Below are 24472 nucleotides of genomic sequence, written 5' to 3' on the forward strand. Positions count from 1 at the left end.
GTTCATTCTGGTCCGTAAAGATGAATTGTTCTTATTTTAAATGGTGGAAATTAGTTACTTATTTTAAAAATTTATATTACTGTTGTGCAATATGTGGTAGAATTGCTTAACATACTTGTGTGAACTACTTGGTTGTTATAGTTGTTCGAATTATGGTTAAGGTATATTTTTCAGTCATGTGTATGATGTTATTGAATGACTAGCAGTCCAGTTTGATTTGAGTGTGTTCATGGAATATGTGTTGGGTTGTGAATGTTATTATACATCCTTGTATTGAAATGCATATATATGTATATATATATTATGTGAATTGACCTGGTTGTCCAAATATAAATCTTGGAATGGGTGCATGCTTGGTTGGATAATATTGAATGATTGGATGAGTATTATGGTGAATGTAATGAATGGTCGGATGTTGTCCAAATTGATTTGATATATTGTTATTTGAGTATCAATGCATATACTCCTTTATGAGTGGATAGGAAATAGTCCAAATTATTAGAAGTCAACTATGAATGGTGAGATACCTTGTGTGTTACCCTTGAGTGATTCAAGAGTAGAAAGTGATCTAGGATAGTTGGCGGTAATACCCTTAAGGTTAGGGTCTCTGTTTCGTTTGCGAAAAGTAGTGGAAATGAGCGCTCTTCCGACTGTGAGAGACATTAAGAGTGGGTTTGAGTACCATACTCTCTTGTCTACGAGAAGTAGTGAAGAAAGGAAAGTCGTTTAATCCTATAACTGGCTTGAAGCTAAGTATAGTACTTAGTGTGAGATGCACCATAGTTTTTACTCGTAAGACCTTGAGGAATAGGGGAGATAGGTCGTTACCGAGATAATAAGACTATTCAACCCCCGATAGGGGTATAGTTACGGGAATTTGTCAGACCACTAAGGGAGTCTTGATGGGGAATGTTTGTTATGTTGAATGCTTAGCTCACCCATACATTTGTTTGTTTTTGGTTGTGTTTGCTGCGATGGGTCATATTACGGTTGTGATATGAGAGCTATGTGATTGATGAGAGAGGGGATATGCAATGGGAGTTTTGAATAGAGTTGAATTATTTTATGCATCGGTTCAAGAAATTGTAAGAAACTTTTTACCTTCTTGTTGGATTTGGATAATTATCATTTCAAATTGCAATAACTTTATTACTCTGGAATTCTTTTTAATTATGTGCGATTATAAACAAAAGTATTGTAGTCTTTGATACGCTTAAGTGACTCTCGAACTGGGAACATTACATTTGCGGTTGAAGTACTCAAAAGGTTTGTGGTTGAAGGTGATTAAGGTCATAGTAGTTGGTGGAGGAATCAGAGGGTGTGTTGATCAAGTCAGTGGGTTAGTGGTTCTTCAAGTAGGAAAAAGGAGGTAAAAGAATGTCAGCGAAGAGTTGATTTGAAATTCAAGATGTAGAGGAGGATAAAAATAGGGATTGGTAGTGTAGCAGACACAATAGAATTATTTATAGAGAAGAAATGTTATTGAGAACTAAGGTTAAGGAATTCAGAATTCGTTTCGGAAGAAATGGCTAGACCAATCTACACTATTTAACACTAGATCATCTTAGCACAGAGGCAAGGTTTTTCATGTCAGAAAGGTTGTTGGGGAGTATTATCTTTGTCAAATAGGTGATTGTAGTAGAGAATGTGAATGAAAGTAGGTTGTTCCTTCTATCTGGTAAGTTTAATTTTCGAGGTCGAAAATTTTCTTGTTGGGGAGAATGTAAGGACCTAAAAATTTGGACCCAGGGTTATTGGGCCTTAAGTGTGGCAGCCAGACCTTTAGCAATTTGGGCTCATGACCTTGGTAAGGGGGCTCTCCTAAAAAGAAAAAGCTGAAGTTCATTTGCCAATTCTCCTTTCTCTCTCTAAAACCCCTTTTCCCAAATTGTTGTCTGCCTTCTCTCTAGCCTCCACACTGATTTAGCCATTGCATGTTCTGTTAGGTGGTACCTTAGCGACCGTCTCGTAGAGAGCTTCAAAACCATCCGATTGGTTTTACGTTCTTCAGCCGGTAAGTGGCTTCCTCTTTTCTCCGCTATTTTCGAAATCTAGGGCTTATGGTTCTACTGCTTTTGTGCAATTAGAACTGTCCTCTTTCCAATTCCTGTCAAGTTTGAGCTCTAAGGGTTGTTCTCATCACCAATGTGATGGTTGTAGGGCACTGCTTAAGTTCTTCCCGGGATAGGATACTGTTGAAAGTTGTATTGTGTGCTAGACTGCTCGACTTTAAGGTAAGGGGAGCTAGTTCTATTTTTGATTTTACTGTATGACGTGATTGCATGATGATTTTCAAATTGGTATGTTGTTGGAAGCAAAATTTTGAATTTTGCTAACTTGAAATGCATGTATGGAAGTGTGAGTGCTACGTGAATGTGGTGAATGATGGACATGAACTGTTTGGGATGATTTTGAGTGATGAATTATGTATATTGAAACTGTTTTGGTGTGTAAAATTTGTTGTGGTGTTGATAGGAAGGAAAAATCAAGTGTCTTAGGGTCACTTTTTGGTCATTTTAGAGGAAGTGAGGTAGGGATTTTGAGTAAATGAAGGCTGCAGTGTTCCTGGACTGTTTGGGCAGTCTAGACAAATCCATTGTGACTTGTTAGAAGCATAACAGTAGTTGAAAACATGTTCCAAGTAGTAGAATGGGATTTGGGTACCTAAGTTGTGAAAATTGGTATTTTAAGGTTGAATTTGAGTATGAATCACTTTAGAATGGAATTAGGAATGTTTATAATCAATTAGGTAAGTCCAATTACGGATAAAACAAGAATTAAGGGTGTTAGAAGTTGATAAAAGTGGTTAGAAATGGTCAAGAGAGGTTCTGATACAAGTCTGCAGAATTCTGAGAATTCTGCAGAATTAAATTCTGCAGAATGTGCAAATTGAGCGTTCGTCCATGTCGGAGTTGAACGCTCGGTCATGCCATGCGCTGAATGACGTTCGGTCAAATGCTGGCTTGACTTAACGTTCGTCCTTGTCTAGGGAGCGTTCGGTCTTAGGGGATGATATTAATGGCGTTCGGTCATTGGTTTAAGTAACGATCGCTCAAGTTATGGTTTAGTAACGATCGCTCAGGTGTTGGTTAGTAGCGTCGTTCATTCGCTGGCTTAGTGGCGTTCGTTCATTCGCTGGATTAGTAGCGTTCGTTCATTCGCTGGCTTAGTGGCGTTCGTTCATTCGCTGGATTAGTAGCGAGCGTCCGTAGGTAGTAGCGAGCGTCCATATTGGTGACGTTCGGCCTAGTGTTTGATCTCACAGCGTTCGTCCATGGAGCGCTTGCATTAACAGCGCTCGTCCCAATAGTGCTCGACTAAAAGTAACAGCGTTCGTCCATTGGAATGTGTTAGTGATGTTAGCGTTCGTCCATTGGAATGTGTTAGTTATATTAGCGTTCGTTCTCGATGAGGTTCGTCCAAATAGGGATCGTCCAAGTGCTTTTGACGTTCGTTCAAACAGTGTCCGTCTAATGGGTTTTGGACGTTCGTCCAAAACAGTCCAAGGTTTTGGACGCTCGTCCAAACAGTGTTCGTCCAGTGGTGATATTTTCTTTTATGCTTTCTCTCATTCCAGTAAGCTTTGTTAATTAAATATTTCGGTTACGATTTATGAATGCATCTTCATGTGATCTAGATTGGTTGAAAGTGTATGATTATAAGTGGTTTATGATGTACATTGTTGATCCAAAAGGAATATTATGAGATTTAAAATGGTCGGATTGAATCGGAAATTAGATCTCTCGGTGAGATCAGTTAGTGTATTGAATGAATGTAAGAGGCTTCCATATGGGGGGTTATCCCTAACACTCCAACGGTCTTTCATTCTCACTTAGAGAGGATTGACGCGTGTGGTGGGAGTAGTGGGAGGTCCTAGGGTAGACGCTATCACTGGAGGTCTATTCCGCGGTAACGGATTAGCCTTGTGTATGGTCGGGTGGAACCCCTCGGCAATGGCTTTGCAAAGCAGTAGAGGCCATCACAAGTGCACAACCCGCCCCAGCTCTACATACATTCTATGTCCGGACGTGTCTAGAGTCTTAACATGATAGTATGCTTGTCTTGATGAGTTTTATGAAATAAATGCTTATGTTTATGATGACTAAGGTGTTTATATGTGTATGGATATTCTGGTAAATGCTAGATTGATTGAAAATGAATTGTATGATTGTTTGAGACCTAGCTCACCCTTGCATTTGTGTGTTGCATGTGTTTGATTTCCCTCTTGCGATGATCATCCAATCCTTTGGATGTGAGCAGTAGGTGATGATGTACCCTTGGAGCAAGCGTTGGAGAATGAGGAAGACCCAGCTCCTAGTGCTTAGGATTTCTACTAGCTATGTTGTTCAATAGCTTTTTATTTTGAAAAACTTCTAGCCTTCATTTTAGCATGATCTGTATTTTGGAGAATTATGAACTTGTACTTATATTTTAAAGTTTTCCAGTCAGACTTGGATAACTGTACTCCTAATTCTATCTATTGTGTACTCTTAACTGCTTCTATTATTATAATTGATGCATTCTATGTATATACTTTGTTATATATTTTGGGATGTCACAACTTAATTTGATGGAAGCGTTAAAATAACAGAATCTATTAAAATATGGGAAATTAGGAGCGCATATTTAAAACACCCAAAGACCAAAATAAAATTAAATGTAGTTTTTAAGAAAATAATAATTCTGAAATGAGAAAATTTAGGATATTTCTGGTTTTAATAAAAGTATTTAATAATACATAGGATCCAACCCAGCCCAATTAAATCGAAAGGAAAGCCCCTGGGTGTTTCTTCTGGCAGTGGCGGAAGTGTGAAAGTGGAACCACTAACTTAACTTGTACGCGCATAACCAAAGGACCCAACTCTCTTCTTTCTTCTTCTTCTCCTTACAACCACTTTGTTACGCAAATTCATTCTTTCTTTCTTCCTTCCAACCGTACAATCTGTTTGGTTTTGTCTAGGATTGAATTGGAAGATGAGGCTTTGACTGATTGGTTGATTGACTGTGTCTGCGCGTCACTGAAGAGGAAACTGGAATGGGTTGCTTTTCTTGTTTCGATTCGAGGGAAGACGAGAAGCTGAATCCCAACCCTCACCAGGAAAACCATCATCATCTTCATCATCATCACGATCATGATCTTAATCCCCCTATCCCCTCTCGTATTTCCAGACTGCCCTCTGCCTCTGGTAAGTTCTTTTTCCTCTTCTTCTTTTTTATGCAAAATATTTAATCCCAATACTCTGCTTGATCTGATCTGACGAACCAGATTGAAATCAGATCCCGTATTAGTTTTTGCTACCTTCCCCGTCTCATCCCATCACATCACATCACATCACGCATCATTTTCTCTATATCCTAATTTCTTATTGAATTCTAGTATTCGGCACACACTTCTTTCTTCTTAATATGATTTTGCTTAATTTCCATTGTATAGCCGGAGCAGACAAGCTACGCTCATCTAGCAATGGCAATGGTAACAATGGTGACTCCAAAAGGGAATTGGCTGCTCTCAAGGACGGACCTGCTGTACAAATTGCCGCACAGACTTTCACTTTCCGTGAACTGGCAGCCGCCACCAAAAATTTCAGGCCCCAATCCTTTTTGGGGGAAGGTGGTTTCGGAAGGGTTTACAAGGGCCGCCTTGAAACCACTGGTCAGGTAATCTTTCTTTCTGCTCTGTTAATCCTCTGTCCACCTTGTTATATTCACTACTTAGGTCACCTTTCACTTCTCACTAACTCCTCCCTTGTGTTCCTTTACCTCTACAGGCTGTGGCTGTTAAACAGTTAGACAGAAACGGTCTTCAGGGCAACCGGGAATTCCTCGTGGAGGTTCTCATGCTCAGTCTTCTACACCACCCTAATCTTGTCAATCTCATTGGATACTGTGCGGACGGGGACCAACGCCTCTTAGTTTATGAGTTTATGCCATTGGGATCATTGGAAGACCACCTTCATGGTATTCTTCTTTTCTACTCCTCCCATTTCAATCGTTACAATTTTTTTTTTTTAATTTTAGTTCAGTATTTGATGGCTAGTATTCTCTGTTAGAAATATCCGGATCACCAAGCTCAGTGGCTAATGCTTTTCCAAACTGTGAAATTCTCATTAGTATCTGTGCTGTCTTTATGCGATAGTACTAATACTTGGGAGGATAAGATTATATCTATGGTTTAGGATTTCTTACCAAAGACGTACGCACCCATGTTACATGATCTAACACCTGTAATCAAATTATGCTTTACTCTAAATTACCACTGTATATTTTCCAATACAGCAAAGTATAATTTGATGCTTTAAATCGATTATCTGTACTGAAATTAAAACCAGTAGTAGTCAGTGCATTATAGGACATACTTGGCTTTTCTATCTTAGAATCTTGTTTCTCTTTGCAAGGTAACCTTGGATATGTTCTTGTGCATTTGTCCTCTATAGTATGTGTTTAATTTTCTTTCATACGTATTTATAAAGAAAAATTCCCTTTTGGTGATTTGAACTACACACATTTTTTTTGTGTGGAGCTTATTATGGTGATAAAGAATTGTGCGTAGAGATAGAGTTTTGCCCTTTCACAGGAACACAGATGCTGCTATGATCATCATATTATGTGCTCTGGGTTATTATTTCCCATGCTTTACCTCTATAAAGTATAGAGGTTGTAGCTGTTAAAAATTGTTGATTTTCCATTTCACTGTCGTGAAAGTTTATAAATCCCACATTAGAATCTCATACTTTCAATGTGGGACTCAAATCTTAGACCTTGCAATTGGATCTTAACATCGGACCATGCTCTGCAGCCCTGGTAACACTTACTAGGCTAAGGCGAACATTGCAGTATCGATATCACTACCCATACCAATTTGGTGGAACCCACTGAGGTTCTGCCATGTTGTTAGGGTTTTGATAGACCAACAAATCTCCAATATTTCAAATGCCTAAATTGTTATTATTGTTCAGTTATGGTTCCTCTCTTTTTGTTGAAGAGGCAACCTAGAACAGGGAGCTAAATCTTGTCCAAATAAGGAAATAAGATAAGTCAATAATCCTATCTAGAATAAGAAAACACTAAGATATTATTTAAGTAATTCACTCATTCAATAAGATATCATTCTTGTAAAATAAACACTTCACAAACTCAATAGATTTCTGCTTAAGTTGTTTTATCTATTTCTATCGTTTAAATGTTTTACGTAGAGCATTATGTATCATGTATAGGAAATGATATTTTGTTTTTTAAGATGTATGCTTAAGTTGTTTTATCTATTTCTAGTTTAAAAAAATCATAGATCACTATTTATCATCTATATGAAATGATATATATAGGGAAGAATTTTATTTTATTTTTGTCTTGGAATCTTATGATTTGATACAAATTATGATTCATTATTTAAAAATTAGCTTTCAAATTCATGAGTGGAATCTCAATTAGATAACCTTGTTTGAGTGTATTTTCCTTAATTATTTGCTGCTGTATCCGTTGTTTTCTGGTTCTGCCTTCCTTTAAGTACACTGGGTCTAAAAAACCAGTTGACAATTTAGGATTTGGAACCTAAACATTAACTTTACTTCTAGGTTGAAAGAAAATAATATAAAGGAAGGTAACTATTTAATATTCATTATGGTCTCAAATTGCGAGATATCATAGAATAGCAGACTGTGTCTAAATGACTAATGAAACTTTCACACTATAAATTTAACGAGAAGGATGGAGGAAAGCATCTTCTACACATTCAAGGTGCTGCTTTGGCCTCTTCAAGAGAGACATAGATAAAAGAATTAAGTTGTCACACTAGAGTTTATTTTTCACCATGGACCATGGATATGCTATAAAGTGGTTCTGGCTGTTCAAATATGAAGCCTTTTGTAATAAAGCCAAGCCATCCAAGTGTTTGGACTATCTTTCCATGTTATTGCTAGCTATGGAAAAGGAATGTGATACATGTGATGATCTGATAACCATTATATAGTCTGCTAGAAATGTTTCCATTTTGCTTTGTGATAATCTTATATGCCTTCTAATTATTGATTAGCATCTCGGAACTTTGGTTAGAGAGGAGAATAAATGGCTCGTCTTTTACATCACCGCTTTCTTAGACAATGTAATTCTGTTGATTTAAAAAAAATGTTATTTATGGACTTGAGTGCAGATCTTCCCCCGGAGAAGGAACCATTGGATTGGAACACTAGGATGAAAATAGCTGCTGGGGCAGCAAAAGGATTGGAATACCTTCACGACAAGGCAAATCCTCCAGTCATTTATAGAGATTTCAAATCGTCTAATATATTACTTGACGAAGATTATCATCCAAAGCTTTCAGACTTTGGGCTTGCAAAGCTTGGACCAGTTGGTGACAAATCACACGTGTCCACCCGGGTCATGGGAACTTATGGCTATTGTGCCCCAGAATATGCTATGACTGGACAGCTGACTGTGAAGTCTGATGTATATAGTTTTGGGGTAGTCTTCTTGGAGCTGATTACTGGGCGTAAAGCCATTGACAGCACTCGACCCCATGGAGAACAAAACCTTGTCACATGGGTGGGTAGTCGTCCAATCCTTCCTTGTCTTTATTAGTTTGGCTTGCATTACATTAACTTATGCATAGTTAACAGCAGGGTAGTAATGTAATGATGGTTTTATGTATGTTGGATCAGGCACGTCCACTGTTCAATGACCGCAGAAAGTTTCCAAAGTTAGCAGATCCAGAGCTACATGGACGGTATCCCATGCGGGGTCTTTACCAAGCTCTAGCAGTGGCATCAATGTGCATTCAGGAACAGGCCGCAGCGCGTCCTCTCATTGGGGATGTGGTGACAGCCCTTTCTTTTCTAGCGAACCAGGCATATGACCATAAGGGAGGTGGTGATGATAAAAGGAACAGAGATGATCAGGGTGGAAGAATATTGAAAAATGACCAAGGTGGAGGATCTGGAAGGAGATGGGATTTGGAAGGGTGTGAGAAAGATGAGTCCCCACGTGAAACTGCAAGGATGTTAAACAACAGGGATCTTGATAGAGAACGTGCGGTGGCTGAAGCAAAGATGTGGGGAGAGAATTGGAGAGAGAAAAGACGACAAAGTGCGCAGGGCAGTTTTGATGGTTCTAACGCCTAGGCTCTCTTCACATTGTACTATTCACATCACCCTCTTCTGTCTCGCTTGGCTAAGCATGCCCACGCAATGCCAGCCACTGAAAGCCATTCACCGGATTCTACTCCTTTTAGAATCTGTTTTGCGGCCATTCCTTACCGTCCATGCCTCCGACCAAAATCTTTCCGAAATCACTTAGCTTTCTTTTATGTATCTTTCATTTACCTCCTGCTCACGAATACATTGGAGTTGGACTTGGAAAGTGTATATTATTTGTTACAAGTAGGAGGTTAATGTATTTTTGATAATGGTGCAAGGACAGAAATGTTTTTTCCAACTCATTTACTCTTTCTTAGCTAAAATACGAGAATCCAAGTTTCCCTCTTATGTCTCTGCTCTTCCCTGCTCTAAGCAATAAACTTTTATACCACTAGAATGCAATTTTCTTTATTTAACAAGGAAAAATTATTTAAAAGGAGTTATGAGTAATGATTCATAGACAATCAATATCTTTTTAATATCTAAAACTTTTGTTGTATTTAAATATTTTTAATTGTTTATGATTGATTATATAAAAATTATTCGATATGCACAATGTGAGAAAGGAGAAAAGACTCCACACTTTTTAAAGTGAAAAACTTTTTTAACGTCGTTATTTCTCATTCTTTTCGTTGTTTCTCGTCATCTCTAACTCTTTTAACGATGATTCACATACAAACATTGTTTTTTGTTTTTGTGCTCAAACTTTTAACGATTATTCAATTATATAATCATCGTTAAATGTCAAATCTTGATTTTTCCACGACGGTCTCCAAATAATCATCATTGAAAAACTTTTTCTTGATTACAAAATTGCTACCACGACTTTTCTTACAACAATAATTTTACATTTTTCATTGATTGATGATGTAGAAAGTGATTTTGTTATTAATATCATGATCTTTCTATGATTTAATAATAATAAATAAACTAAAAAATATAAAATTATATGTATAGTGCCACAAAAATAATATATCTTGTCTTTCTAACTCACATTCTTAGTTTCTTTCTCATTGAAAGATTAAAAAATGTTACTTAATTGGATATTATAATAGAAAAAAAAAGTTATAAAGATGAAATTTTATTCCAAAAGATAATAAAGTGATTTTAAAGATGAATTAACATTTTTATTAAATCTCAATTGGAGGATACGAAGTCAAAGTTAATTTAAATATATATTTTTTCTTAATCCTTATAAATATTTTTAAAAAATAAAATTATGACGTTAAAATATAATATGATAAAATATAATGAATACATGATAGAAGGAAACATATTAGGAATTAGTTAGAAGTTGATTAGCGGGTTGTGTTGCCTTTATAGAAGGTAGAGGTTGTGTAGCAGGATAACTTTTGAATAATTTTTTATGTATAGACATGAGGTTGTTCCTTTTTGAGAGTTAAGGTGTTGTAACAGTGTATTTTTTGAGTCCAGAGTAATACAGTTTTGTTTCTCAGTTATCTGTGTGTTCTTTTAAGTGATAAATAAGTTTTTTATCAAAGAAGTCTATCAATTTGACAAACTTAAGGTATGATGATTGAAACTGTGAAAATGAAATGTAATTCAAAAATTGAAAGAAATGAAAAATGATTCCAAAAACAATTTCTAATTCCTCCATTAATTGGAAATTTATTTTAATATATTTAATAATTTCAAAAATAATTTAAATACATATTTTTCTTTTAATCCTGTATTATGTATTTTAAAGAAAAAAAAAATATGAGAAAACTACTCCTAGTAAGTAATTGAGCTGAAAATGTTGTTTCAATAAATTCGATTAAAACATTTCTATGATGAAATAATCATTTTACACAAAATGACGAAATTTCTCTCAACAAGAAATATATAACAAACATTAAAACTATATTTATGAAATAAGAAAGAAATAATAATAATGTGATGGTAAGGAAAGATAAAAGAACGTGTTGTGCATGAATTGAAAGATCATTGCACATGTAATGAAATATGATAAATAGAGGGTAAGTGGTAGAGATAGAGTTATAAGAGAGAATGGAAGAGAAATACAAATACCCAAGTCTGGAAATATCGGAGAAGACCCCAAAATCCGGTGTTTGGTATGTTATATTGAATCGTCCATCACGACGGAACGCTCTCTCCCATGATTTCTTCATCCACTTCCCCAAGGCCCTCTGTGCCCTCGATCACGACCCCGACGTTAAGGTCATCGTCTTATCGGCCGCTGGCAACCACTTCTGCTCCGGCATCGACCTCTCCATTTTGGGATCAACCGCATCCAATTCGGGTTCCGGCGAGGCCCTCCGCCGACAGATCATGGCGATGCAAGATGCCGTCACTGCCCTTGAACGGTGCCGGAAGCCTGTGATTGCGAGTATCCACGGAGCGTGCATCGGTGGTGGAATTGACATCGTCACTGCGTGTGACATCAGGATGTGCACGAAGGAGGCGTTTTTTTCGGTTAAAGAAGTGGATTTGGCCCTGGCGGCTGATCTGGGAACTCTTCAGAGGCTACCCCTTATTGTGGGGTTCGGCAACGCCATGGAACTGGCTTTGACCGGTCGCACCTTCACCGGTGAGGAGGCTAAGGAATTAGGTCTCGTTTCTCGCGTTTTCGACTCCAAACATCACCTCGATCAGGCCGTCATGGATCTCGCTCAAGGTTCCTTCCTCCCCTTCAATCTTCAATGAAATATCTGTCTAACCTAACCAAATGCAGCACCACTCATTCATCCATTCCTTCCTTCTTTCCATTTGCACTAATGACTAATACTTACACTATTTGCATACGACTCAGTAGTAATTCTTATTCTTAAAAGTAATTGACTTATTGTTGGACTTAATCACTTGAATTTCAACTCTGGACAGCAATTGCCATCAAGTCTCCCCTTGCTGTTGTTGGGACAAAAATGGTGCTGCTTAAAAGTAGGGACTTAACCGTGGATCAGGGGTTGGATTATGTGGCAACCTTGAATTCTGCCAGATTGTTATCCTCTGACTTAACTGAAGCAGTGACGGCACAGAAACAGAAACGCAAGCCAGTATTTTCCAAGCTCTAATCATGGTATGATGCATTTGGATTTGAACACCACTTATCATATTTATACTACTCAACTCATCCATATTGCCGCTTACACTATACCCTGTCCATTCTCTGTCATATTGCTCGCATTCTTCATATATATTTGGTTTCAAATTCTCTTATGAGTACATGAAAAATGTATTACCACATCATCTCATTTCTGTGTCTCCATAGGACTGCAATTAACCTCAAATTAATTCACTTTATACTCTTTGTGGGACTTAACAATTACATGCCTCCCCTTATAATGAAACACAAACAGCTAATTTACCCAAAGAAAACTTATTTGCCTGCCTTTGAAGTTGTGACAGCCTAAAAGGTTTGTCTTCTTCCCTTAACCGAGTGTGAAAAAAGTTTATCTATTTTAATTAACTTTTTTATTTGATACTTAAAGTTTTTTATTTTTTAAATATTTTTTTTCTCATTTAATTTTTTGGTCGTGACTATTATTCTTGTTTTGATATGTTATCAATATTATTTTATATTAATTACACAACTTTTTATTTCTTAAGAGGAAAGAAAATTAGATGATGAATAAAATAACAATTACATCCAATTAATAAAAGAAAATTGAACTGTAACTCAATTGAAAATATAAAAATTATGAGTATCTAATGAGAAAAGATTAATAAATACTATATTAAAAATGGTGTTGAAACCAATTATATATATATGATCATATTATATAAGTGTAATCTTTACAAAATATTATGTTGTTTTTAATTTTATAGAAAATTGTAAATTCTATTGAACCCCTAAATTTTGTTAAGTTAAAAAAAAATTATATTTTTTAATTGAACCCCTAAATGAAATTGGGTGAGTGATCATTTAATGTGGCAATGTAAATACAACATTACAAAACTAAACAAGAAGAAAAATGAAGTTTTAGAACATTTGTTTTAGAATTTTTATAAAAATAATTAGGACTGTAGAGATCTATTTTTATTGTATCCAAGATTGTAGTGTTGTGTTTGAGACTGCAAAATCAAATGTTCATGTTATTTCCCTTGATGGGTAAAATCAGATGAAAGGGATTCAATGGAAAAAAAATGTAAAAATGTTTGTATGTTTCCATTGAAATATGTTCATATAGCATCAATAAACTTGTCCATAACACTGAAATATATTCCTAATTGCCACTTATAATAAGTCATGTTTTTTGGCAGTTTAATATTACCAAATTTACCAAATCCACTTTTAGCTTTCCAAATCTTACATCTAGTCATTGTATGACAATCCTTTATCTCTTATGAATTTATTGAGAATTTTCATCACCATCTAAGGATTGCAAGTCATCGTCAACGTCTACTCCAAAATCATCCAAACTTCAATAGGCCAAATAGAAATCGGCCACCACCACAATCAAACTTTTCAAATGTTCTCCAAATTTCCAATTGTAGGAATACAGAATGTTTTTTAACTCGGAAGAAACCCTTCTTTTATTTAACCAACCTTGGCTTCAAATTAATGCAAATACATATTAAATTCCACCAAAACACTCCATCACATAATCACGTCATCTTACCAAAAGGGCCAACTTTGTACCATTCTAAAGAAAATTGTAACAAAATTGAGTTCAAATAAAATATGGGGAAAAAATTGAATATATAGCCTAAATATAAACCAAAAAATAATAGGAATTAAGTAAAAATATCTAAATTTAAAAAGAATTTCAAATTTAATTTTGTCACTATTTATTTCTTTATTTCTTGTGTAAAAGCACGGAAAGGTAACAATAATGAAGGTTAGTAATGGAAATAAGTTGAGACAGCGTCTACTTGCTACCTGTCGTACCTCCATGTTATTCTTTTCTAAGTATCCTAAAAAAAAGTACCTGTGAGTTTTTTATTATTACAAATAGATAATTATATATATATATATATATATATATTTTAAATTTCAAATAAAATTATTTAAAACATCTTGAAAATATTAATTTAGATAAACTAATTACTTTTTAACTATAATTTAAATCAAATTACTTGATAAAATGTTAGTACAGATAAATTGATCTTTCTAAAAAAAAATTTAAATAAGTTGTGAAAAATATAAATTTTTTACAAAATAATTTCAGTATCATAGGTCAATATAAAAAAATAAAAATATGTGAAGTGAAATTTTAAATGATTTTTCTACCCTCTATATTTTTTACACTAATAATTGTATTTTCATCCTTAAACTTTTTTTAAAAGATATTCAAATATAATTTACTAGTAAGTGGTACAAGTATTATACTATCTATATCTAGATATATTATTTGTAAAAAATTAAAATTAAAATTAAAATTTAATTTATATTTTATTAAATTTAATTTAATTACAATTAAAATTAATTTATATTTTCTTAAGTTAAATTTAATTAAAATTAAATTTTAATTTATATTATATTATATTATATTATATACTTTTATAATTTTATTTTAAAAATTTATAAAATATTAATTTTTAAATATTCATAAATATTTTTAGGTTTTAAAATATTCAATGGATAACGAAACTGGATTAGATACTCATACTTAATACTTATGAATCAAGTAAGAATAATCAATTAATATATATATATATATATATATATATATATATATATATATATATATATATATATATTAATCACATATATTAATCACATATATTAATCACATATATTAATACGTCACTCCAGTCCACAAAATCAAACAAAATGTATCTAATTGAAAAATATAAAAACTTATAACCACGGATAAAATAAAAGATTTTAGTATATGTCTAATTGGTTTTGGTTATCTTGTCCTATTGATCAACCTAGTAGACTAGAAAAAGATGGATTTTCCAACTTAATTTTTTTGTTTAAATTAAACTATGTATATTATATATAGATATAACAAAATTAAAAAAAAAAATCTGTCAATCCAATAACAAAATTTTAAAAGAAAAAAAAATGATAGTGAACCCACTTTGACTAACTATGCAAGGTAGGCCTTCACTTTTTGTCAAAAGTAAATAGGTCAGATTAATTTATTATGTTTATCCTAAAGTAATATGATAATGAAAATAATGATCGGTTAAGTAAACAGTTTAAGAAAATACAAAATAAAATAAATGAATACTTATATATATAGATGTAGATATAAATATATGATAATAAGTTTATTCTTCTAGATAGTTAAATAACGTAATAGTAGGTTTTGTATGTAAACTTTTATCTCTTTTACAAAGTTGTTCTTAACTTAGTAAATTCATCTTTTGATTATTGTTATAAAATATTCTTCTTCGAAAAGTCATCTTCTACGTATGACCTTTGGGAAGTTGTTAGTCACTGAGAAACAAAGAGATATCATTTGTTATTTGTATTGCGTATATCCTCGTAGACATGAGAATTACCTTAAATGTTTTCCACAAACATAAGTTAGAAAATTAATACAATTTTTTTTATTTAAATTTTAAAATTTGTTTTTTAAAAGTTGAAATGATTTATATTTTCAAACTGTAGTATTCCACCACACGTGAATACAAAAGGCAGAAAACTCAAATTCTTTCACATAAAAAAGAAGAGAAATATTTTTTTGGTAACCCACCAATTACTTGATAACCTTCTTTTAGGATGTGTTTATTCTAAGTGCTAAATTTGATAGACTGAGAAATGATGGAAATGAAGGAAAAGAGAGAGAAAAGATAAGTTATTTATATTAAATAGATTTTTTTAATGATTTGATTGATACAATATATTCAAAAATAAAAAAATGATATTTATGAAATGATTAAATTATTTTATTATAATAAGTAATTTTAATTAATATAGTTTTAATATTAATTTATAAATTTACTTTTACTATTATTATTATTTTAATTCTCTAATACTAACAGTAGTAATATTATAAATTATATGTTGTTATTTATTTTAATTTTATAATAATTATAATTATTATCATTTTTAATTTTTATTATTAATAACTTATTTTTTTATATAAATGCATTATTATTATTATTTATTAATGAATATTTTTATTAATATTAATATATTATTTTTAAATTTTTTTATTATTAATAAAAAATTTATTAAATTATTATTATTATTATTATTCTTGTATTTTTTTTTTTACTTATTAGTATTATTATATTGTGTTATATAATTAACTATGGTAAGTTATATAAGTAACAATAACTGATTTTATGTATAAGTAACATGTAATGTAATTTGTAAATTTGAAATTTGGAGATTTTAACGTGTAACTTGAATGGATAAATGTGTAATATAATAAAGTCACATGACCTTTCTTTCTTTCTTCTTGTCATTGACAAATACGAAAAGTGTATCTGCATTTATTCCGGATGAATCAAAATACAAACCCGAACCATCCTAGTTCTTTCTTTCTGTTCAGAATCCATCTTTTTAAACAAACAGCATTCATAACTATATGGTCATTAAAAAATTATTTTTTTGTATAAAGAAAAAAAAATTATTATAGAATGGATATACAAATTTATTGGAAGTGGAAGTATAATGAGGTGGCAATATATATGTAAATGGAGCAAGATTTGTTCTAAAAGTAATAAAAGAGAAGGTTCTTTAAAAAAAAAAAGTTCAGCATAACTCAGAGTGAATTTTGTTTTTTAAAATTAAGGATTAAATATTTTTTTCTTAACTTTTAAAAATTAATCTATTGTTAAAATTTTGAATTAATTTAATTTTTTATTTTTAAAATTGTATGAATTTAATTTTTGTAATTAAATTTTATTAAGGTATTTAAGGTTGAATTGTGTTCTTAATTAATATTAAAAAAATATCATATAAACAACTTAAATATTATTATAAAATATATTTAAATTATTAAATAAATTTTACAAAATTTTATTAAAAAATTTAATTTTTAAAATTATAAAATTTAATTCAATTAAAATTAAAAAAAATTCTAATTTTAATTAAAGTTAAAAAAAACATATTTCATCATAAAATTAAAATAAAAATAACATCAAAGAAGGAGTTAGAATGAGGTGTGGGACCAAAAGGAGGTTATTGAGAGTAAATAACTTGGAATTCACGTCAGGGAACACGTTTTGTTGACCAAAAAATAAAATGAAAGTCTTATTTTTCTTTGTTCCCTTCAGGAATCATGGTCTGGTCTTCTATTCTCGAAACTACTTAGAACTTGATATTTTGTTTTCTTTTGTAAAGGGTCAAACATTTCGGAAGTGATTTCGCCCACACTATTACATCTCCAATTATACACTCATTGACCATACAAAATCATGCCAATGCAAATTTAGTTCAGACGTTAAAACATTTATTTAATTATATATTTGTTAATTAAATGCAGGATGTGTTGGAATTTAGGAGGAGGATTAGGTTTGATAAAGAAATTGTGTCGAAACGCGGGAGAGAAAAGGAAAAAGCCAAGAAGGAAAGAAAGAAAGAAAGAAATAGTAATAAGAGTTTGTTAATTGGATTTGGAATTTCGGAGCTCAGCTCAGCTCAACTTGTTATGCAGTTACCTCCTTCACTGACTTACCATTCATTCATCAGAGGCAGGGATAGATAGATATAGAGAGAGAGCGAAGCCACGGTTCTCTGATCCATTCCTTTGCGTAAAAGATGAAGAGGTCTCTGAGAAAGTTGGGAGTTCTGACGTTAGAGAAGCATCACCATCACCGTGACCGCTCTAACATTCTGCCTTTGTCCCAGTTAGAGGACCTCGCTCAGGCTACCCAGGTTTTTCTTTTCTTTCCTTTCAATTTTAATTTTAGGGTTCAATTTCTAATTCATATTCACACTCAAGTCTTCATCCACTTCAGGACATGGAAGACATGAGAGACTGCTACGATAGCTTGCTTTCCGCGGCTGCCGCGGCCGCCAATAGTGCTTATGGTATCTCCTGTTCCTGTTCCTTTCTATTTTTTATTTATTTATTTTAAGACACATCAATTATGGAAACTTTCTTCTCTTCCAGAATTCTCAGAATCCTTGGGAGAATTGGGCTCTTGCCTTCTTCAGAACACCGCCTTGCATGACGATGAAGAAAGCGGTACTATGCTCTTATCTCTCCTACACTACATAAACTCACTCATCATACCCAACTACCAACTAACTTTCTCTTTCTCTTTCTATTTTCCATTTGATGCGCTCATGCAGGCAAAGTTCTCATAATGCTTGGTAAAATGCAGTTTCAACTCCAGAAGCTCATTGATAAATATGTCAGTCCCTACTCATTCCCTACTAACCTAAATCTTCAACAATCTCTCTCTTTGCTTTTCTAATCCTTTTTCCCTTTTTGTAATTTCAGCGCTCTCATATTACCCAGACAATTACCGTTCCCTCGGACTCTCTTCTCAATGAACTTCGAATTGTTGAGGTTTCTTCTATCTAATCCAATCTTTATCTCCTTCATTCATATTTGGACTACCCTTCTTTATTTGCTTCCTAATATTACCACCATTTTTAACTCCCTTACAGTACGCCCATCAACACAATTATTTCAATGATTATATTTCATCCAAACAAGATTCCTAGCTTCTTTTTTTATTCGACAAATTTAATATGTTAGTTTTATCTTAGTGGGTACTCCCACCTCCGACCACCTTTCTCTACCTTACCTCCAACCCAACCTTATATCCCCCAACAACATTCCTCGCTTATTTGTTGACTTTACCATATCTTGCTCTATCCTTTTTGCAAATGATTATTTATTATTTTTTTTCCTTCACGTTGAAACAGGAGATGAAGCGACATTGTGACGAAAAAAGGTTTGGCGTGTTTTATTGGATATAATTGTCTTTGAATGTGATTCGCGCCTTATCTTTTCGGTCTATAATCTGCAGAGTTGCATACGAGTCCATGTTAACAAGATATAGAGAAAGAGGTAGGTCTAGAAGCGGAAGAGCAGAGACTATTTCCTTGCAGCAGTTACAAATTGCTCGTGATGAATATGATGAGGAGGCCACCTTATTTGTTTTCCGCTTGAAATCTCTGAAGCAAGGTCAATCGTGGAGCCTTCTAACACAGGCAGCACGTCACCATGCAGCTCAGGTTTTACTTGTTCCCAATATTTACTTTCCAGTGTGGGAGAGTTATTCATTTTTAATGTTTCTTTCCTTTGATACTGCCTCCTTTATCCCCCGAAACAGTTGTGTTTCTTCAAGACAGCAGTTAAATCTCTTGAGACAGCAGAGCCGCACGTAAAATTAGTAACAGAAGAACATCACATTGATTACCACTTCATTGGTATTGAAGGGGAGGATGATGATGATGACGAAGATGAAGATGAAGATGGTGACAGCCATGATGAGAATGATGATGGGGAGCTGAGTTTTGACTATACACAAAATGAACACGAGCAAGATGTTTCTACATTAGACAACTCAAAGAAGGTGACTACCTTTCGAAACTAGAAAAATTAGTAATGTTTTTTAACGTCTTTTGAATATTTCAATCACATTGAGAAATGAACACGAGCAAGATGTTTCTACATTAGACAACTCAAACTACCTTTCGAAACTAGAAAAAGTAGTAATTTTTTTAACGTCTTTTTCATATTTCAATCACATTGAGAAATGAACATTACCATGATTGAGCAACCATTCCAGCAAACCTGCATCAATATGAGTAGGAATTCATTGAGCACACAAGTAGTGATAGATGTCGGGTGTGATGATGGGAAGTAGGCCCCCTATCCACCTTACATCCCACCTAAACCTCTCACGGAATTTCGTATTCCTCCTGCTATACACTCCCCATATTCTCTCCCCTCTCTTTATTTTCATTCCTAGCAGTTGTGGTTTTAAACCCTAAGTGATGTTCTTATGTGCAGGAACTTTTCATCTGTAATATTGTTTTCAAATGTAATTGTGTGAACAACTAATTCAGTTTGGATGAAAACTGGAAGGGTGGATTAAGAACTAAGAAAATCCAGAATATAACCTGGAATATCAATATCTCTTGTCTATCCATATAGTTTATATGAAAGTTGTACACTAACCTTATGATTTTCAATTTTTTGGATCATATCCATACTTCTGGTTTTAATTTTTGTCTATAAAAATCTTAGATTGGCCTAATTACTCTCTTTTTGAAATGTTGAGTCATGCATGCTTCTTCAACCCATAAAAGCAAAGGGAAGGAAAAACAAAAACCTCACTGGATTTAGGACTGGAAATACTACACAGGTTGATATATATGACCCAAGTGGAGGCCTCTTGATGCATTTGAAACGAGATTAGTTAATTTCCTTATAATCTAAAATTTTTGAACTCTTATAAATATGCGTGTTGTTTATTGTGTAGGAAAACTTGGATAAGCTTCGCAGGAATTCATTCTCCTTTAGGGTTAGGTCAGCGAGCCAATCTGCCCCACTTTTAGCTGATAATAAATATGATTCTAGAGAAAGGCTGAGTAAGATGCGGCCAACTTTATCACGGAAGTTCAATTCATATGTGCTGCCTACACCAGTTGATGCAAAGAGTACCGTATCTCCGACGTCAAGTAAGCAAATACCTTCCAAAATAAAGGCAAATTTAGATGAGCCTATGAAGAATTTGTGGCATTCATCCCCACTGGAACAGAAGAAATATGGAAAAACTTTTGGAGATGGGGCATTTTCTGGTCCGAATGTTAGGACTGTGCAGTCTGTAGTCAAGGAGAGTAATACCAATACTGCTACCACTAGATTGCCACCTCCTTCAATTGATGGTAATTTATCCTCAAATCATGACTTTGTTACTGCTTACTCTAAAAAGATTAAAAGACAAGCCTTTTCTGGTCCATTGGTAAGTAATGCTTGGCCAACCAAGCCTGTTTCTGTAGAGAGTGTCCAGTTGTTTTCTGGACCTCTTTTACGGACATCAATTCCTCAGTTTCCATCATCATCATCTCCAAAAGTATCTCCTAGTGCTTCTCCCCCTCTTTCATCTTCACCAAAAATAAATGAGCTTCATGAACTTCCAAGGCCTCCAACCATTTCCGCATCCAATTCTAAGCTTTTAGGTTTGGTGGGTCATTCAGGTCCATTGGTGTCCCGAGGTCCCCAGCTTTCTGCTCGAAATAATTTGGTTACATCAAATGCAGCATCTCCATTGCCAATGCCTCCTTCAGCAATGCCTCGAAGTTTCTCCATACCTTCTAGCAGTGCTAAAGTTACAGCATTAGATGGGTCAAGACCTCCAGAAGACCCTAACAGATCATCAATATCCGAGTATGTTGATTCTCCTCCTCCGTTGTACATTGCTTCATCTACTAGTTAGCCATCATGAGACGGCTGTCGGCCTGTTGCTCGGGTTGCCTTGTCTGGAGGTAATATTTAAAATGGACTATTTTTGTTTAATTACTTGTTTTTTGTTTTCACGGTTTAAGTAAGTATTTGTTATTAATTATTGAATGTAATTGAAGTTTCATGTTAAATTGAAAAGTCTACTTGGTTTCAAGAGAAATAATATGGACACGAGGGTTATCACTCAATCCCATATATTAAGTTCATGGAAAGCCCTATATTTATTATGCTCTTTCATAGACACCTCTTCACATACTAGAAATGTGAATTGGCATTGAATCTATTCGAAGTGCAAGCACGGGATCTTTAAGCTGTTTGAATTGGTAGAAAGGATTTAAATTAAATGACATTAATTATGTTGTTTGAATTTCTTAAAACCAAATGCTAGCGGGCACCTCTAGGGTGTTTGATTAAAGAAGGAAAAGTATAAATATTTAATGAACTCAAAAACATGTATTATACAGAAATTTTGAAAACGTAATAACATTTTGTACTTGATTTGTCAAGTATTTATAAGCCTTTAATAGGGTGAAAAGTAGATGTTCCTTAACCATTGTTCAAAGGGTACTATTTACCAATACGCTTCTTAAAACTAAAAATAATGGAATGGAACATGACGGATTCTATGTCATCCTATTCAACCAATACTCTGAATTTTCTTCACCCTCTTGATTCCCCTCCTCCCAAACTTTGGGTTGGACGAGGCCTCTGAAACAACAGAATATAATCTCTATTCAAATTAGTTACTCCCAGTCCATTCTTTTTCATCCCAATTTGTAGAAGCCTGCATGGTATGTTTTTACACATTTAAAACCAAAATTGGCTTACTATGCTCGTAGTATAAATAATCCTATAAGCAAAATTTGTTTAACCCAGTTTATTTCTTGATTTCAGGGATGTACATGCTTATATTAATAATATTCAATGACCCAGGTATGGCACTTAAGCAGATTAACTGTTTTTAAGAAGGTATGCTCTATTCAATATCGTGAGGGTCAAGTTTTGTTTCTCATAGTTTGGTACGGTTGCAAATCTGTAAATATTCCTTTATAATTCTTTTTCTGTCGTTATTATTGTTAATTCACCCAGCAATGGGGGCGATTATTCAATTTTTAATTTTTAGTGAAATAAATGACCATGTATTGAGCTGTGGAATTTTTCTTTTAAGCAAGCTATTTAATGCGAGAAAGTTCACTTTAGGGCGAAAAGTGACAAATCATTCTAAATCTTACTACAATACCCTCTTAATCTTTTTAATTACAACACTATTCAATTTTAAGGAACCATTGGAGTATTCACATTCAATTTATATTTTTTCACTAGAAACTTTGGTCAAAAGCTCTCTTGAAACCCCGGTAATGCCACTGCCAATTGCTATGTTTGGATTCTTTATTCTTTATTTAAGGTTATTTTGGAGAAACTACATGTGTAAATTGTTTTACTCATTTCTTTCTCCCAATAAATACATGTGTAAAATAGTGTAAGGGTTAAGGTATGCTAGGGGGGAAATATGTTATTGAAATTTTAACTATAAGAAAAAAAATTACAGTCCCTAGAATTAAATGCAAAGATATTTTTTAAATAGCATCAATAAATGGAACTATGGAAGTTGGAATCTGTTAGCATTTGAGTTTTTCATATTAAAGGAAAACTAAGTCTCCAATAGTCACACATTGATCTTAGGCACCAAATTGTGTTGCGTAAAACATCTCACGCTCTACTACATGATCACGCTGTCAAAGGTCCTGCACTGAATAATAATTTTTTGGAAGAACACAAACTTCTTAATGAGTAACGATTTCAAAATTTTAATCCAGATTGCTTATCTCTTCACTTATTTATTTTGTTTTGCCTTATGGGTAGTAGAATGAAAAAGTTTGTAGGATTTGGTGCAACAATTTAACGTATCAATTTCCTTGTTAGTAATATTGTCACATCAATAGGGGCTTATACAATGAAAATATAACATGTATGCAATCCTGAATGAGAACGGGACAGGTATAACTAGTGTTTTCGGTTAAAAAATATGTCTCATTATTTATCTTTTTTTATATTTACAATATTCATAGATATTCACGATAATGTTTTATTTTGTTTCTCCATTTTAAATTAAATTATTTAAAACAAGTTTTCCAAATATAAATTAAATAATAAAATTAATGTAAATTGTAATATAAACAAATTTAATGAAAAAAAAATTAATTACAATAATTTTTTTTAAAAAAATTAGTATTTTAAAAAATAGCATCAATCTCGTGATTCTAAATAAAAAATATAATTTTATAAAATTAAATTTTGAATAATTAATCAATAGTTAATATTTCTATTACTAATAATTTTATTTATTAAAAAATATTTGAATAGAAATTATTAACAATATTTAAATATTAATATTATTTAAATATTAAAAAGTAGTTATGATTATTGTTTACTTAAGAATCAGCAATTCACGTTTTTTCCATTATCAGTGATATTTAAAAATATTATTTTTCAATTTTTCTTTCATAATTTAGCAAATATTTAATGTATATGAAAGTTTTGTAACATTTTCATCGTTAATTTTTTTCTATAATTATTTGATAATAATATGTGACTACTTATAAAAATTTAACCAGTACAGCCTTTAAAAACTTTCAACACAATACATAAATTTAATTAATTTAATTACAAAGTGATATTTCAATTGTTTTATAATGTACTTATATACTTCAATCATCAAAATATAACTAACATTGTGTTCACTTTCAGGAATTCACTGTTAGCATGGATGAAAGAGAGAGTAATTAATGTTTCTTTTAATTGATTTGAGAGTAATTAATTTAAAGTGATTATTTGCGTGAGAGAGATGATAATCATCACCAACATGAGCCGATGAGAAGCAAAAAGCCAGTTCAGCAAGTGGGAATTTATAAAAGTGGCCCTCTGCTTTTTTTTAGACGATGAATCTTTTCTGGGTTTTTTAGAATTCATTCCATTGACGTTAACCATTTTAGCTTTTGAAGAATCGATTCATATTTGTAGAATCGATTATGTGTTGGTGATCTTGTCGAA

General features: G+C 33.0%; 3 protein-coding genes and 1 long non-coding RNA gene across 5 annotated transcripts; all 4 read left to right on the forward strand.

The window, feature by feature from the left end:
- The first annotated feature begins 1854 nt into the window (after positions 1-1854).
- On the forward strand, positions 1855-4504 carry LOC148194870 (uncharacterized). Its single transcript, XR_015781419.1, has 3 exons — positions 1855-2014; positions 2161-2234; positions 4261-4504. It is a non-coding gene; the product is annotated as an uncharacterized LOC148194870 (long non-coding RNA).
- Positions 4505-4691: 187 nt separating this feature from the next.
- Positions 4692-9476, forward strand: LOC148194871 (serine/threonine-protein kinase PBS1-like). 2 transcript variants are annotated; one of them, XM_088095861.1, is made up of 6 exons: positions 4692-4836; positions 4961-5186; positions 5435-5658; positions 5769-5958; positions 8147-8538; positions 8655-9476. In XM_088095861.1, exons 2-6 carry the CDS (start codon positions 5036-5038, stop codon positions 9111-9113), a joined length of 1416 nt encoding a protein of 471 aa, XP_087951987.1. In that variant the 5' UTR covers positions 4692-4836; positions 4961-5035; the 3' UTR covers positions 9114-9476. The 2 variants fall into 2 exon arrangements, with proteins under 2 accessions (XP_087951987.1, XP_087951986.1); XM_088095860.1 differs by having other exon boundaries at positions 4761-5186.
- Positions 9477-11087: 1611 nt separating this feature from the next.
- Positions 11088-12343, forward strand: LOC124840292 (delta(3,5)-Delta(2,4)-dienoyl-CoA isomerase, peroxisomal). The gene is made up of 2 exons (XM_047316330.2): positions 11088-11766; positions 11973-12343. The coding sequence occupies exons 1-2, from the start codon at positions 11139-11141 to the stop codon at positions 12161-12163; spliced, it is 819 nt and encodes a 272-aa protein (XP_047172286.1). The 5' UTR covers positions 11088-11138; the 3' UTR covers positions 12164-12343.
- A 5012-nt stretch (positions 12344-17355) lies between these two features.
- LOC124840294 (uncharacterized protein At2g33490-like) lies at positions 17356-22652 on the forward strand. Its single transcript, XM_088097307.1, has 11 exons — positions 17356-17871; positions 17955-18027; positions 18110-18184; positions 18292-18353; positions 18443-18511; positions 18874-18902; positions 18978-19185; positions 19284-19526; positions 20238-20321; positions 20439-21444; positions 22316-22652. Exons 1-10 carry the CDS (start codon positions 17755-17757, stop codon positions 21393-21395), a joined length of 1917 nt encoding a protein of 638 aa, XP_087953433.1. The 5' UTR covers positions 17356-17754; the 3' UTR covers positions 21396-21444; positions 22316-22652.
- The last annotated feature ends 1820 nt before the right edge of the window (positions 22653-24472 follow it).

This window comes from Vigna umbellata, chromosome 8, assembly GCF_029865625.1.
Source record: "Vigna umbellata cultivar VRB3 chromosome 8, Vumbellata_1.0, whole genome shotgun sequence".
NCBI lineage: Eukaryota > Viridiplantae > Streptophyta > Magnoliopsida > Fabales > Fabaceae > Vigna > Vigna umbellata.

Coding starts and splice junctions, on each gene's coding strand:
- LOC124840294 (XM_088097307.1), top strand. CDS start 17,755: ATGAAGAGGTCTCTGAGAAAGTTGGGAGTTCTGACGTTAGAGAAGCAT. Junction 17,872..17,954: donor ACCTCGCTCAGGCTACCCAG/GTTTTTCTTTTC, acceptor CATCCACTTCAG/GACATGGAAGACATGAGAGA. Junction 19,527..20,237: donor CATTAGACAACTCAAAGAAG/GTGACTACCTTT, acceptor TGAAATGTTGAG/TCATGCATGCTTCTTCAACC.
- LOC148194871 (XM_088095861.1), top strand. CDS start 5,036: ATGGGTTGCTTTTCTTGTTTCGATTCGAGGGAAGACGAGAAGCTGAAT. Junction 5,187..5,434: donor CAGACTGCCCTCTGCCTCTG/GTAAGTTCTTTT, acceptor TCCATTGTATAG/CCGGAGCAGACAAGCTACGC. Junction 5,659..5,768: donor GCCTTGAAACCACTGGTCAG/GTAATCTTTCTT, acceptor TTACCTCTACAG/GCTGTGGCTGTTAAACAGTT.
- LOC124840292 (XM_047316330.2), top strand. CDS start 11,139: ATGGAAGAGAAATACAAATACCCAAGTCTGGAAATATCGGAGAAGACC. Junction 11,767..11,972: donor CGTCATGGATCTCGCTCAAG/GTTCCTTCCTCC, acceptor AACTCTGGACAG/CAATTGCCATCAAGTCTCCC.